The 16,073-nt window shown below is 49.0% G+C and overlaps 1 protein-coding gene across 1 annotated transcript in view; it reads left to right on the top strand.

The window, feature by feature from the left end:
- PPP1R16A (protein phosphatase 1 regulatory subunit 16A) overlaps positions 1 to 16,073 on the top strand; it is an 86,376-nt gene that overhangs the window by 34,470 nt on the left and 35,833 nt on the right. Inside the window, exons 3-4 of the mRNA XM_039523442.1 lie at positions 1,804 to 3,167; positions 3,450 to 3,772. Of these exons, the coding sequence (XP_039379376.1) occupies positions 3,130 to 3,167; positions 3,450 to 3,772 (361 nt within the window). The 5' untranslated portion in view covers positions 1,804 to 3,129. The remainder of the gene's footprint in view (positions 1 to 1,803; positions 3,168 to 3,449; positions 3,773 to 16,073) is intronic.

The following is a 16,073-nucleotide window of genomic DNA, read 5'->3' as shown; positions in this document are numbered from 1 at the left end:
CGTTTTTCCACTAGTCCTGCTGTGCAGACACACATTTTGACCAGACTCATGGATCAGGCTGATCCCTTCAGGAAGCAAGCTGAACCTGTTCTGAAACAAATCCCAGTGGCTGCAGTGTTCTGGTTTCTGCTGCTGTGAAGTTCTTGTGAGTAAGTGTTGTAACAGAGGTGCTGCTTTATGCAGCTGCCAGTATCTGCTTTTGGGTCTCTTGCCCAATGATGTAAATCAGTGGTGTGACCTCATCTGGAATACTGTCTGCACTGCTAGCAGAGGCAGATTAGCCAGTGGGCCAACGGGGCCCCGGGGCCCTGGCCAATGAGGGGGCGGTTTGGAAAAATGGGTGCGCCCGACACGCTCAGCCTCCTGCTTCTGGGCTTAAACCAGTCTTTAACTAAGAGAGACCATGGTGAGACTTAATAGGGGGTAGATTATTCCACCTCTACTACTGTGGGGTTTTTACACCTTCCTCTGAAGCATCTGGTGCTGGCCACTGTCCGAGATGGGTTACTGGGCTAGATGGACCCTGGTCTGTCCAGTTTGGCAGTTTCTATGTTTCTGTGACTCTTGTTGACTGGCTGAGTGCGTGGTGTGTAGCTCAGGTTTTGCTCTCACTGTTGATCTGTCGTGAATGGCCGATACCCAGAATACACTGGAAAAAGGCTGGTGAATATTCGAGACCACCCCACTGTGTGATTTCAGTTGTGCAGTGTTCTCCCATGGGAAGTGGTGGGTGGGAGAAAAGGTGACCTTGTGGTTGTAGTAGAAGACTAGAAGTTGGGTCACCTGGGTTCCCTTCCCAGGTCTGTTACAGACTGGTTGTGACCTTGGACACTTCTGTGCCTCAGTTTACTCATTGGTAAAATGGGGATAATAATTCTAACCCACCTTGCATTATTAAGTGTATTAGCATGGCATCAAGGAGCCCCAGTCATGGATCAGGCCCCCATTGTGCTAGGGGCTGTACAAATAGAGAACAAAGAGGCTAGCAGTGTTTTGGGGCTCTCCGAAGGGCAAAGTGTGTGGTGCTGTTCACAGCTAGACTGGGACTGCTAAGAGAGCCAGGGAGCAGTCCTGCCCTGGCCCCAGAGGTACACTTTAGACCTAGTAAGTTTCTTCCCTTCTCTGATTCATTAATAATAGGCCTGGGCCAATTCTGGAAACTTCATGTCCTCAGGTAAGTAAATAATCTGTCCCTTGTTGGCAGGGCCTAGTGACCCTTCAAGGAGAAGGAAAGGGTTTGTTTCCATGCTAGGCTGTTACACAGGAGCTTTCCTGGTGGGGTGGCTACGGTTACTGCTTTGAACTGCAGAACATTCTTCAAATAAAGTCTGAGACAATGAAATCCTGTGCTTGGCAGATGGAGCGGCCATGTCTCTGTGGCTCACCCTTTGGGGGTCAGACACCTCTGTAATCAGCTAACTCAGTGCAGCTCTGTTCCTAGAGGAAACTTCTATTTTCTTCCTCTTGGTGCTCTGAATGGCAGCCTACCCGAGCAGCACCCTCTGCGAGTTTCCAAGCCTTGGCAGCTCTGCCGGAATGCGGCTGGCAGGAAGGTGTGCTCTGCAGGCTTGGCCGGGGCGGGCAGCTTCAGTGAGGGAGAAAGAAGCTTTCAATTGCTACTGGCAAAGCTCTGGGTAATTTGCTTAAACTTTGATTGTAGGTTAATCCTGGATTAACAGAGGGCAAAAACAGCATCGGGTGGGGTGCAGAGAGGGGTCAGAGTCTTGTAGGGAGGGCAGGCTCTCTCCCCTCAGCAGTGCCCTAACCCCCCCTCTGGTTTTTTCCTTGTTCTTTTCTTTGCAGGACTCCTGAAGCTCCACTCTCCGGGCGTGCGTGCCCGAGGATAGCGGGAAGCTCAGCCCAGCTTTCAAGTGTCACCGTGACTGACTGCAGGGAGGGAGGAGTTGCCAGCTAGTCCAGCAAGGCTGCCTGAGCACTTGCAGGGGCTGCCAGGATGCAATCCGAGGTTTAGAGATCCAGCTCCTGTGCCGCTCTCCTTTCTGTCCACCCCGGGGAGGGGAAGTGCAAACAGACCGCTTCCTCTTGGAGGGCTTTCAAGCGGCTGTACGGGAAGCACGGTAACTTGCAGAGCACCAGGGGATGTGGAGTGAGGGATTCTCCCTCTGACAATGCGGATCCATGTTCTCAAAGTTCACTGAGCACCTGGAAGTGGCAAAGACTGGAGATCACATGGAAGAAACGAATGCAGAAGGGATTTCTCCCTGCAACGGCTGTAACAGGATTGTACAGTGCTGTGGATACGGTGACACAGAGGGGTGTGTGGATCTGCCTTTTCCTCCCATTTCTTCTGCCTGATATTTGATCTCGGTCCTTCGGGGGCTGCTGGTTTATGGTGGCAATGGGCACTAAATATTCACTGGTGTTTCTCTCTTCCGTTGGGCAGCTTTGAATGATCTCTGTGGGGAGGACACAGCAGCCATAGACAGCTTTCTGGAACAACCTGTCGGTTCCCGGTACGGGGAGGAGCTGCTTGGAATGAGGGCAGCTGCAGCTAAGGCATCAGTACATTTTCCCCTTGTTTGCCCCCCACGGCCCTTGCTTCATGAACACAGGAGGCAAAAGGGAGGACGTTAGCCAAGGAATCAGCCTCCGAGCATGGACTTGGTGACAGACAAAATAACTTTGTAATAATTCCCACCGTGAGTGTGCCTGAGAATCCGTCCAGCCTTCCTCTGCACTATGAATTGCTGGGGTGTCAAGGCTCAAGTGGAGTGGCACCCCACTAACTTAATACAGGACTGAACAGTCGTGCTGCTCTGGGGAGAGACACAGATTTCCCAGCTTAACCCCCCAAGCCTTCTGTCTGCTCCCAAAGAGCAGTGTGGACAGAGAACTGACGGGCTAGCTCAGACCTTGGAGGTGGCTGTCTGGATGGCTATATCTCCGCGGTCCTTAATTTAATTACCTACCTTTACCTTTGAAACCGCTGAGGCCGGGCCGAGAGAGCATTTTACGGGTCTCTTTGGGCCTCCTCGGAAACGGTGCGTAGGTGAAAAGAGGCTGCAAAGATCCTAAACCCAATGAACGAAGAGTCTGTTGCTGCTGCTCTTTGTCCCTGCGTGGCTGTTTGCTGGGCTGAGGGGGTAGGAGCGGGAGCCTTTCTCACCGATGGCACAGTGCACGGTACTTGGTCGCTGGTTTGCATGGTGAGTGTTTTTTCTGGAAAGATTGCTGACTCCCGACTCATGGGAAAGGCCCTGGGTGTTTGAGGCCTGGGAAGATCATCAGACCACTCAGGGAGAACTGCAGAGAGAGGGGTGGTTATGGAGCAGAACCCTCTATCTCCAGAGGGGGTGGCAGAGCCCCAGAAAGCAGCCAGGATCCAGGTATAAGACAAGTTTGCACCATTTGAAGTGGTGCAGGTGATGCCCTCTGGAGGCAGGGATCCTCACGTCTCTCTTCTATTCACGCCTGGGCTTTCTTCCCAGCACCTTGGGGCTCCTGTGTCTGGAATCGAGACCTCAGCGAGGAGCAGTCTGTGTTCCCTTCCCTGCAGCAGCCATGGCGGAGCACCTGGAGCTGCTGGCTGAGATGCCAGCAGTGGCCAGGATGAGCACCCAGGAGCGGCTGAAGCATGCACAGAAGCGCCGGACGCAGCAGCTGAAGAAATGGGCACAGTTTGAAAAGGAGGCTCACGGCAAGAAGGCCAGAGCGGAAAAGAGGAAGAAAAACAGCAGCAAGGAGAAGCGAGTGCTGTTTCCGGAGAGCATCAAGCTGCTGGAGGCAGCATCTCGCAATGATGTGGAGGAAGGTAGGAAGGGCCAGGTACTCCCAGACTGGGTGTAAGAGGTGGGGGTGGGGGCATAGGCACTATGTCTGAGGGGTGCAGGATGGTGGTGGGGGATTGCGGGTGTCCCCATAAGACTTGGGAGGCTTCATTTTAAAAAATACCTTCAAGCAGAAATTGTTGTTCAGAAATGATGGGACCAGCAATGGAATCTGAAGGCCTCTAGGGTTGGACTCCATAGGTCGTGTGTGGTAAGCAGCTGCATCACTGCCTCTGCTTAGACCTAGGGGCTGGAAAGATCAACTCGCTCCTAAGCAAGAAAGGGCCCATTGTGGGATGATCTTTTGATGTGGGCTTCTTTCCACTGGAGGAAGAGCTGAGTGATTTTATTGAAGGCTGCAGACTATTTACTCATCGCGTCGGGCCCTGACGAGTTTGGGCTCTGGTAGTGGGTCACCTTCTCTTGTTGCAGGGAAATCCCATTTCCCCATTCCATAGAGCATGTAGATAACGCTGCCCATCCCTATATGCTTAATGTCTTTGATAACCCGCCTGGCTCTGGGCAGGGCTCCCACGATAGGCTGTGGGGCCACATTCACCCTTCCCCACTTTGTGGGATAGGGTAATTCTTTGTCGGGTGGAGGGAGGCAAACAACCCAGGATGGAAAGGTGGCATTTGGACACCATCAGACTTGATTTAAATAACACAAAGGATAAAGAAATGCCGGGCAGCGTGCTGAAAGGCGATGGTTCCGTGACAGCAGTCTGCTTTCAGTGCACCTACAGAACACCTTGTTCTGTTTACACTAATCCCTTGTTTGAAATCACTGCCGCCTGCCTGGGCACTGTCCTGTGACTCACTGCGTGCCCTCGGCTGCCATTGAGCAGGGAGAGCAGAGGGGCCTGGGTGCCTTTGCTCATCTGAATGGCATCGGGGGGAAAGCGGCTACACCAGAAAGCACTCGATGTCACCGGTCACTCCCACCCCTCCAGCATTTCTAGCTCTTCTGGGTTCACCTCAGGCTCCCTTAACATTTTGTTTTAAAATGGTGGCAAATGCAGACCAGCAAAACACCTGCACAGCTCCTCCAGTGCCCGCTCTGGCTAGCAGGAGGCGCTAGGAAGGAATGGCAGAGGAGTACCGGCTCCATCCTTAACAGGAGTCACTGTACCAAATGCGGAGCTGCCTGACATTACTTCGGAGGGGGCTGTACTTTGTTGCCCCAAATCTTTGCCCCATGTTGTTGGTCCCCTGAGGCTCCCTTTTCTCGTGCGGTGCACTGCAGCCTGCAAGACAGAGCTAAACTCCTTGGTGGGCGTCAGTCGGTGACGCACAGCCTCCAAGGGAAACGTCAGGTCCAGAGGAAAGCTGGGGAGAGCTGGCTTTGTTTCCTGGTACTGTGAAGAACGCGTGTCCCAGGCCACAAGGTGAAATTTGCCTGTGGTTTTTTTGACATTCAATTTATAGGCTTGATGCACCAAAGGAGAGACGTGACTGGGCGAAGTTGGCAAAGGGCGGGGGGATGGGGAAGAGGTCATAGGTCTCTTCAATCTCTAACGTCTCTGATTTATTAAGTCATATCTGCTCCACCTGCTTCTGCAAATGCAGGATTTTCCCTCTAGTGCCTCTTCCATATACAGAATGGTGCAAAGGGCACAAGTAGCTACAGAGTTTGACCTAGCAAGGAGGTTTGGTGCCAGGAAGCAGCTGGATTTAATGAGGCAAAGCTCATCTCTGTCTCTTGCAGTTGGGTGGTCATGGTTAAAGGGCAGGTAGTGTTGCAAGTCTCACCAATATTTAACACGGGCCTGGTGAGAGAGAAGCCCAGCAGGTTGAGGGTTTAGAAAGAGAAAATGGGTCGAGGTGTGTTCAGCTGCTGCCACAGACGCATCAGAATTATATTCCGTAAATCACAGACTTTGATTTGCCTTTTTTTAAACTGATTTCTGTCGAATCCCAGTTCTTGTTAATTTTAGTTTCCTGAGAACTTTTTGACTAGAGTTCTAACAAAATCTTGGGCCTGGTGGTTAACGGAGCCATTAAATAATGGGCAGCTGCTTGAGCTCTATACAGTATTGAGAGTCGATTCAGCATTAGCGAAATGACATGAGAAAATGAACAAACCTTTGCAAACTCCACGGACGACATTGCTTTTGGTTCTCTGCTGGACATGACGTTGTCAGCTGAAGATGAGCTAACGGTGTTAAAAGGAGTATTGACTGAACAGTGACCTATAATTAACTACAGTATGTATCTTTAGCATCACTAGTGAATACAAAAATGTACAAACTGCTTGCCTAATGGAGGGATTACTAGACACCTGGAGCCTGAGGATTAATCTGGGCTGCTATTTGCACTAGTCACAGGTGACAGGTCCTTTCCCTTAGTGCTTATGTAAATTATTCAGCTGTACAGATGAGATTAGTGAATCACATGACTAGAAACATACAGCCTTCATTTAGCAACAGCTGTGAAAGGCGTGTCCCAACCCATCATGTCCTGAGGCAATGCCCTGCTAAGAAGCCAGTCACCCCAGCTGCTGAGAATGATGAAGGGAGCAGTTCCTGGGACCCTCCTCTGTGTCTTGTATCAGCCTCTGGCTAGCAGGCTTCTGTTCATTAGAAGCATTCCCCTTGCCCGTTTCTGGCTTTTGAAAGGGTGAAGGAGTTTACCCTTCCCACCCTTCCCCTCTTGGCTGGAGGTGGTTTGCTGGGAGTTGCCTCTTCGCTACCTTACCATATTCCTCTCTCAGCCTCCTTTATTTGTGGGGTTGGCAGACGGGTCCTCCTCAGTTCCTGCTTTTGCTGCTGTTCGTTGGTTACTCAAGCAACAGCAGAGTGAATGTGCTGAGAGTCCTGTCACTTTCACTGCTGCCCACAGGGTTCTGCCTCATGTTAATTTCTTAATTCTCTCTCCGCTTGGGAGAGCTCCAGCAGCACCAGAGGCCCTGGAGCTGTTTGCAGACTCAGACAGACAACACTGCATCAGGTCAAATTTGGAGGTTCCCTTCACAACTACAAAGGCTAGAAACATGGAATGGATGGCTTAGCCACCTCGCCGTGCTTGTCAGGAACTCTCTTCCACTTGCTATTGACAAGTGAACAAATGGATTCCCTCTTAACGCTCTTACTCTCCATTGGGATTAAGCAATTTACAACAACATATTTTTTCCCCTCCTCTCGCAGCACAGTTCCCAAGTGAAAGAGGGGATGCACTGTCTGGCTCTGCCCCTCCCTCTGGCCTGACTAGATAATGACACAGTATGGTCCTCAAATGAAAAGGCAGACTGGCTAAAAATAGAAATGATGTTAACCAGCTGAATCTCTTCAGGACTCGGTTACAGGCTCTAGTGAAGGAACAGAAAAGGGGCTTTGTGGCTTTTTGCATTAAACTTCACACGAAGGAAAACTGCTGGCTCAGCCGGCCTGGAGGCTGACGCGCTCTGTCCATATAATAGGTGTAGCTTCCCTACATTGTGCTGCCAGCTGGACGGCTGACCTCTAGTGGCTTGGTCTCTGTGTGGGGTTGCCAACCATCCAGGATTGTCCTGGAGTCCCCAGGAATTAACGATTAATCTTAAATTAAAGATTATGTCATGTGATGAAACGTCCAGGATTACGTCCAACCAAAATTGGCAACCCTATCTCTGTGGCCTGCTCAGACCTTCGCCTCTCTGCCCCCAGGACTGGACTCAGGCCACTAAATTGCCATCTGACGGGGCAGCAGCTCCTGCCCATTACTGACCTGAGCCCTGTTTGAGAGGAAAGGCTCCGTATGCTCTCCTCAGACTGTGGTTGCCGCAGGATAGTGTTTGGTGATTGTTCCTCTGCCCCTAAGAGCCCTCTCTGGAGGTTATCTTAAGGGCCTATTTTATCCCCTCCTGCTCAACAGATATATCAAGCCATTGGGAAGGTAGGGAGGGGTGTAGTCAATATGCTGGTATCTAGCTCTGTTTCATCACCACTGACCTGGCCCAGTATCTATATGAGTTGGAGCTTTGCTGAGGCTCAGTCCAAATTATGTTGGTGCCCTTGTTTGACGGAGTGTGAGACCATCATTTTGTTGGTCTGATGTTGTTAAGAATTTTGCAATCTGGGAGTGAAATTCTGGCTTTGCTGAAGTCAGTGACAAAATTCCTATTATCTGTGAGGCCAGGGTGTCAGCCTAGGTGGTGTGAAGTCCTATGTTACTCTTAGGCCTTGTCTACGCTACAGAGGAAATTCAATCTAAGGCCTGGGCTACACTAGCCGGGGGTTCAAACTAAGATACGCAACTTCAGCTACGCTATTTGCATAGCTGAAGTTGAAGTATCTTAGTTTGACTTACCTGGCCGTCCTCACGGTGTGAGTCCACCACCGCGGCTCCCCCGTCGACTCCTCTTGCCGAGGTCGAGTACAGGCGTTGATTCGGGGATCGATTTATCATGTCTAGATGAGACGCAATAGATTGATCCCCAATACATCTAACAATACCCACCGATTCGGCGGGTAGTATAGACGTACCCTAAGGTACGCAATTTGAGTTACATGAATAGCATAACTCAAATCAATGTAGCTTGGATCTGCTTACCGCAGGGTCCACACCACGCGATGTCGATGGGAGACACTCTCCAGTTAACTCCCCTCGATTCAGTGGAGTACAGGAGTCAATGGGAGAGCAATCTGCAGTCGATTTAGCGGGTCTTCACTAGACCCGCTAAATTGATCGCCGATGCATTGATCGCGGTGCAAACTTTTTATCTCTGCTTTGCTACAAGCGTGCACCTTGTCCTTTCCACTATGGGCTTTGCTTCAGTTATCCAAGCACTTGTCACCTCAATTAGATTGCTGTAATGGCATTGCATGATGTTGTTGAGAAACTGAAACTATTGTAGAATGTGGTGCTTTGCTTATTATACCATTCCCTGGGCTCAGTCCCAGCTGCCGGTAAGCCTCCGAGTGGAGAACAAAGTGCTGTGCTAAGCTGTGAACGCCCTAAGTGGTTTGGGAGGCAGTGACCTGAACAGCAACCTCTCTCCCTGCATGATATAACCAGTTTAGATGGGAGGGGACTGCTGGCAAGACGTTCCCCAGAAGGGACTTGACTCTGGAACTGGCTCCTGCTTGGGACCCGTATAGCCTGGGTTTGTGAACACTCTGTAAAGCTCATTTGCTCTTACGGGCATTTGAGGAGGCTGTTGGAATGATGGGCAAGATGTGTAGGGTTTGATGTGGTGATTATTTGTTTAGCGTTCACAATATGCTCAGTGCTGTGCAAGATCCAAAAATAGCCAGTCCTTGCCTCTGGGAGCCCAGTGTGAGAGACTCAAAGGATGGGGCCAACTGGGAAATCCAGAGAGGGATGATTTAGTAATCACAGCTTATTTAAAAAAAATTATAATCTCACTTTTTGTGGACCATGAGGAAGCATGTTTGTGGGAAGGACTGGAATGAAGGTATCTCTCAGAGCAGCCTAGCCTGGTGAACGTGTGTGTTGATACAGCCTTGGTGACTGTTAATACTCCCAGTAATTTCTTATGTTGTCCTGGGTATAAAATCCTTTAAAGGAAAATTCCTTTGTGGGGTTTATACTTGGGACAGAGAGGAGATGGGAAATAAGTGGTGACAAACAGAAGGGGGAGTGAAGAGCTGAGGGAGATTGGGCACAGGGCACTCAAGCAGAAGAGTCTAGTGGCAGATTTTGTGGACTGAGCTGGGTCCTTCACTTCCTGTGCTGGCAAGGCCTGGTAAAGCACTCTGCCCCTATGGGAAGGATACGTACCTCTTATGTCCTGTCTAGGACTTCCTCTGTCTCTGACAGAACAGCAACAGTAGCTAAATCCATCCATCCATCCTCTCTGAGGGCGGGGATTCGCTTGTAGGACCTGGATGGGGTAAAAGGAGAAAATAGGGAGGACCTTGGAAGCACATCAACCTTCTTCCTTTGTCACCCTAAAATGTGGAGAGAGTGAGATCAAAAGGGGAGCTAGAAACGTAGGCTCAGGGATCAGGTGGAGAAGAGGCGGAAACAAAAGGGTCTGAAGGAAGAAATTTGAAACACAACCTGAAGCTGATTTGTGGAAGAGAGGGGGGAATGCTAGAGACAGACGTGTGCTGCCTTACTGCGTATTTGTATGGATTTCTAATGGCCGATGGCTCCCTCTACACGCTTGCTTTAGAATGAGCTCATAAGCAGTTCTAGACAGCTGAGCTGCGACTACTGCTGCTACTCAGAACTACGCACACAAAATACTTGTGCACAAGTTTGTATAGTTGTAACTTCATCCTGCCTCCTTGCTGGCTTGTTTCACCCACCGGTTGCGTTTTGTCTCTGGATTGTCAGCTTTTGGGGCAGGGACCATTTTTGTCTATATGTCTGTACAGAGTCCGGCACAGTGGGACCCAGGCTACCTAATACAACTAATAAATAGGAAATAGGAGATGTGGTCATCACTAACCATGGTATATATTCACACTTCACAAGGGTTCATACTTATTTAGTAGTCATGGTAGCTCTGTGCAGGGCCCTGTGTAATCTGCAATTCCATGGTGTTGTGGAATTCACCCTTGTGCAGTAGAACTGTGCTCCAGACTCTGACAAGTCATTTAAAAAAATTGTCCACTCCTGAGGGTTATGGAAAAAATATGACCCAAGTGTTAACTTGATGTAGTGTCATCTGCCTGTGGCTGCAGAGTCTGGAACAATAACTCTGCCGTCTATCTCATCCAGGGCCCTAGTGACTCCACAACTCCATGACTATGTAACTTGGCACTTTGAGAGCATCTGGCTTAGATTTTAAGTTCTTGAAAGTCAGTGAGACCTGGTCATCTACACTTAAAAGTTTTGCTTGCTAGCAGTGCTAGGTAGGTTAGCCCTAGTGTAGAAGTATTTATCCTGTTGAAAAAGCCCTTTTCCCAGTATGCCTTATTTTGCTTGGGGAACTGGTATAAGCTGTGCTGGCAAAAGAACTCTTTCTGGTATAAGCTGTCTCTCCACTGTAGGAGGATTTGCCACTATAACTATGCCAGCAAACCCTTTCTAATGTAGACGTGGTCGGAAAGTTTGGCAACCAGCTCCCTCTGGCCTCCTTGCGAACCCCAGTCTAAGTCTTTCATGGCATCACAATGGTCCCTCTTCCATCTGTTGAGTGACGTCCGATCCTTTCTTTACAGTAACGACCTCTTCAAAATAGCGTAGAAACTAAAGCTATATATGTAGAAAACTTAAACAATATTTAAAACAAAAGTGCAGTAATAGTATTGGAGCATACTGTACATATCTTGCACTGTAAACATTTCAGAATATATACAGTATCAAATGTGCCTTGTATCTGGCATTTTTGTGTCTATCCATATGGTCTGTTCAGTACCAATTTTGGAAATGAAAGAATCTAAAATAGGCTGTGATCGAATTGAAGAATCTTATGGGTGACAGTAATTCCATCATCCAGTTCAGTGTGATCCTCCTTGGTTTTCATGCCATGCTGTCAGATCAGATTTGTCCCCCGAGTTTAGGTTTTGGTAAAAATGAGCTTTACAAAAGCCGAGACTAGTAGCCACGCTACCACGATCCCTTTAATTAAAAAACTGCAAGAAATACCAAGGCAAAGACTCTTGTCAAATGTATCCCTGCTGCATTTGCAACCCAAACATTACATCTGTGTTCTAGGGCATGCAAACCCTGAAAGGGAAACTGGAGAGTCAAATTTCATTGTCCAAAATGGGTGACATGCTGGAAGTAAACAAACGGCATAAAGAGGCAGCATGGTCCAGTGTATAAGGCACTAGATTGGAACTCAGGAAACCTGCGTTCTGTTATCGTAGCTGACTTCCTGTGCCATCTGGGGGAAGTCACTTTGACTTTTTCCTCCCCCTCCCATCCTTTTCTGTCTTGCCTGTTTAGCTTGTAAGTTCTTTGGGGTGGGGACTGTCACTTATTACTAAGTTATTACGCTTATTACGGAATCCGTGACTTCCAGTGACCTCCGTGACTTCAGCCTGTGGTGGTTGGGAGCTGCAGGGTCCTCCAGCACCTGCTGGGGCCAGGAGCTGTGGGGGCTGCCAAAGGCAGTGGGGGAACCCCTGAAGTTCACTGCTGCCACGGGTGATGGGGGCCCTGGTGCTGTGGGTGGCGGGGGAAACCCGCAGCTCCCAGCTACCATAGGTGGTGGGGGTTACCCCCACAGGCGGCAGGGGCCTGTGGAGCTGCGGGCAGCAGGAGAACCCCAAGCTCCCGGCCTCCGCGGGCAGCAGGGAACCCCTGAGCTCTCAGCCCCCGTGGACGGTGCGGGTTTCCCTGTAGCCTCTAGCTGCTGCAGGTGGTGGCGGCCCTGCAGCTCCCAGCCGCTGCTCAGCTGTCCTGCTGCCGGTGGTGTGGGGATCGCTGATCCCCATGTTGTCACAGATATTTTTAGTAAAAGTCATGGACAGGTCACGGCTAGTGAATTTTTCTTTATTGCCTGTGACCGGTCCATGACTTTTATTCATGACAAAATCGTAGCCTTTATTATTACATATCTGCACAGTGCATAGAACCGTGGGGCCATGATTTTGGTTGGGTCTGCTGGTGCTGCTCTAGTACCAATGATGGTCAAAATAAAATGAGAATTGATAATAGTTTGTCTCAGTGATCTCTGGTTGGTAACACAAGGGAGACTCATTTATTTTTAAATATGATTTTTAACCTGATAATACCCTTCACTTGAATATACTTCCTAGACTTGATTCAGTCGATCTCACAGCCCTTCTGTCTGTGCCTTATGTCTCGTCTTCTCTTCCCTCACTCCTTCCGCTCATCTAGCACCAACTTCCTCAACACATTTGGGACACTGGTGGTGCAAAGACCTTCTTCTCTGCAGCTATTGCTTTCTGGAAAAGCTCCCCCCCCCACGTGTTTCTCTGCTTTGTTCACTCTGTTTTAAGATCTGCTGTTTTTAAAAATGTTTTAACTTTGCACAATAGCTCCATCTAACTCTATCTAAAAAACTCTAAGAAAAAAATATCAGCTAAGAAACTTGCATGAAATCTGCAGACTAACTGAAGCTATAATGTAAAATCTGTGTTTGGTGGTGGTGAGATGTGGGGTTACAGCAAAACTCTTGTAGTAAATCAGCCTGTTTTGCAGCACATTTAAAATGAAGGCTTGGCCAGTTCTCAGTAATCCTTGTTGCTATTTCATGGAAGCAGCTCCTGTATTGACACTTCCCAGCAGGCGCTCCAATCAGGTGATACAGATTAGGACAGGGAGAATGCAGAGGCCATTAGGGTACACATGGTCCATGGCCAGGGTTGTCCCTTATTTTTTTGTAGAAGTGAAGAAATGTTTAATCTCCTTTAAACTTTTTATTTTGCTAAACAGTTCTGTAAAATATACCCAGTGCAGAATCATGACTAGAGCAGGGCGATTTCCCGCAGTGGTTTCTCCTAAAGATCACAAGTTATTCATGTTCAGACTTCCTGCCTTTGCGGGGACAGGAAACCCACAGCCATAGATCTGGGATGGAATGGGGGAGCAGCTGTGGGAGGCTGAGGGTGCTGCCACTGGTGATGTCACAAGCTCCCTTCCAGCAAGCTCTGCTGAGCAGCCATGTGTGTAGATCCTAGGCCAGGATGGAGCCAGCTGTAAGCAGGAGCTGGACTAAGCCTCAGGAGCACAAAGTACCAACCAAAGCACTGGAAACAAAAGATAAGATCATATTACTTTATAATAGTAACTTAATTTATTACTGGGTATAAATTTATAATAGAAACAAAGTGTGCGCATTATTCTGCTGCCAGCCATACACCGGCTGCTAGGCCACTTTTCTGAGTGGCTGTGCAGGAAATGAAGGCTGGGCTCTTGAGTGCATCGGCTCAGCAATGGTGTGTGTGTGTGTGGGGGGGAGTGAGTGCTGTGTGTGGGTGTGCCACGCCAGTTGACAGTGGACACAGTGAACTGCATCAGGGCCAAGCAGTGCTAGTCACACTGTAATATTTAACCTTGAAATGGTGCAGATCTCCGGGATACGGAGTCTGCAGAATTCTCTTGCCTTCATTACAGAAATGGAGGTGAAATGCCCCAAAATTCCCAAGGGCTGGAACTAATCCCTTAATATTGAAGACCAGCTTTAAAAAAAAAAAGTACTTTGCATTTATATAGATCCTAAAGTACTACAAACGCTAATACAAGGATTACTTTGGCCAGCACTGAAATGCAGCCATCTCCGTGAGGACCAAATGCCACTGCTTAACAGCACACAGGATCACTACACTACAGACTAGAACACGGAAGAATAATTTATCCACCAGACACGACAGGAGATCTGCCAAAGGCGGCTAATTAGCCTTGTGCTTCTTTAAAAAAAAAAATCTTAAATTTTTAAACCAGAAATATCAACTCTGCTCCCCTGGTTTTGCAGAGGACTTGCTGGCCTCCAGGGATGCACACTGAGCTCCCACACCTTGCTTGAAGACATGGGAATGTTGAACTCCGGGCAAAGGCTTCCTTCCTCCCAAGTGCTGTTGACTCATTGTGGTCCTGTAGGTGTTGTAAACAGTCTGACCAAAAGTCCTTTTCCCCTCCCCGTTCACATTTCCCTCTCCTGCTCCTTTGATCGCATCACTTCAGTAATTCTCCAACTACCAGGTTCTTCTCCACCCCCAGCCCCTCCTTGTGGCCCCTTCTGGGGAAGAAACCTACCATTGCTTCTTTGCCCGTCATAAAAAGGGCACAAGCCCCATTTTTTTCTCATTTAATTTGTGGAATTTGGCCAAGACACCAGGGACAGCACAACTTACATATTCTATGAAAAGGGCCGTAGGATCTTTAACCACAAGCATTTGGCCCTGTGTGTCTCATCTAGCATACAGTGCACCCTAGCGCTAGGCTGAGCGCTCCTTCAGTACTGTCGGGGAGAGGGGAGTGCTATCTACTGAATTACCAGAATCCTTTCCTCTTGAAGATCTCCTGTACATGTGCTGACATGGCCTGACCCTGCATATCTTGTGCGGTGTAATAAGATTACAGCCTTAGACAGTACTGTGGCTGCAGATATCAGTACTGTATGTACTGGCTTATTTCAGACAGGGCTTTTGCTGGGTTCTTCGTTTCCTTTCCCCCCGACTCACTTGGTCTCCTTTTTATAAATCCCCAATTTCCACCAGGTCTGATCTGCTGTCTCCCTGACACCGCAAAGCCCTGAACGTATTTCAGCCTGAAAGAATAGCTCCGCGGGAGGCCGCTCTGAAATCAGTATTTACTGGTTCCCCTCAGCACGCAAACACTGGGAATGGCTGTTTACTGTTTCCACAGGCAGGATTCTTTGCTTGTTTTCTCTTGGTTCTTTTTGTTGCGTTGTGTGAGTTTCTGGCAGGCGTTAGCTTCCTCCTTGATACAATGATCGCTGAATGTCGGCCCTTTCTGTTCTGAGGAATGCTGCAGGTTCCACCCTCAGTGGTTGGTACCTGTACCTCGTGGCATGGCCGTTCCCTCAGGCCCTCCCTGGGTTAGCTTCGCAAAGCAGCAAGGAGACTTGTTCTCTTTTAGGGAACGGGAGAACTCATTCTCGTGGGATTCCTCTCCCAACCCCCGTAGCAGCCAAGGCTCAGCTCTGTGTCACGAGATAGATTAGTGCTGTGACACTCCTACCTGTCCCTAAAGAAATTCTCCCCCACAGCCTCTGGAGCGGACAGTGCAGTTGGCTCTGCACTGAGCCAGAACTTCTGGGTTCTTTTCAGCTCTGCTGTTGACATGCTGTATGGTTTTAGGCAAGTCACGTTTGACGTCTGTGCCTTGGAGACCAAAGACTTCCCTATACCAGAGGTTGCAGCAGGGCAAACCTCTTCCACATTGGCAGTACAGTGTGCCTCCTCCCTGACGCGGAGGAGTCACCTTGGGGCTGAGAGGGGAGTTCACTCACTAGCATATTCATTCTTGTCGCTTGGAGGCTTCCACCTAGGGAGCCAATAATGCTCGTCCTGATGCCTACTGAAACCCCCCATTCCTCCCTTGTATGGGATAAAGTGGGTTCTGTAATAGAGGAAAGCCAGCCGGGGAAATAGGTTATCCAAGTCAGTGCAGTTCTGCCTGGGCACTCCCTGCCAGCCCTTCCCATTCAGCAGAGGGGAGGGATTGTCCTCAGGACGTCCCTGTATCCTTGTTAAATGGAACTCACATGCCTGGTAAAGGAACCATTCTTTTTTCTTACAGTTGAGTATCAATCAGAGAGCTGTAAGTGGAAATAAGCCTTATATAATAGGAATCAATGAGGATAGCACCGAGGTCAGGTTAAAGAATGAAATCTGTAGTGCCTAGCTATGTGTTGACACACAACTGCCATATCAGGATTAGTTAATATTTATCTACCAG

The sequence above is a fragment of the Mauremys reevesii genome, linkage group 2 (assembly GCF_016161935.1).
Source record: "Mauremys reevesii isolate NIE-2019 linkage group 2, ASM1616193v1, whole genome shotgun sequence".
Lineage (NCBI taxonomy): Eukaryota > Metazoa > Chordata > Testudines > Geoemydidae > Mauremys > Mauremys reevesii.
The sequence above is the reverse complement of the archived record's forward strand: the minus strand, read 5'-3'. Positions and strand labels throughout refer to the sequence as shown.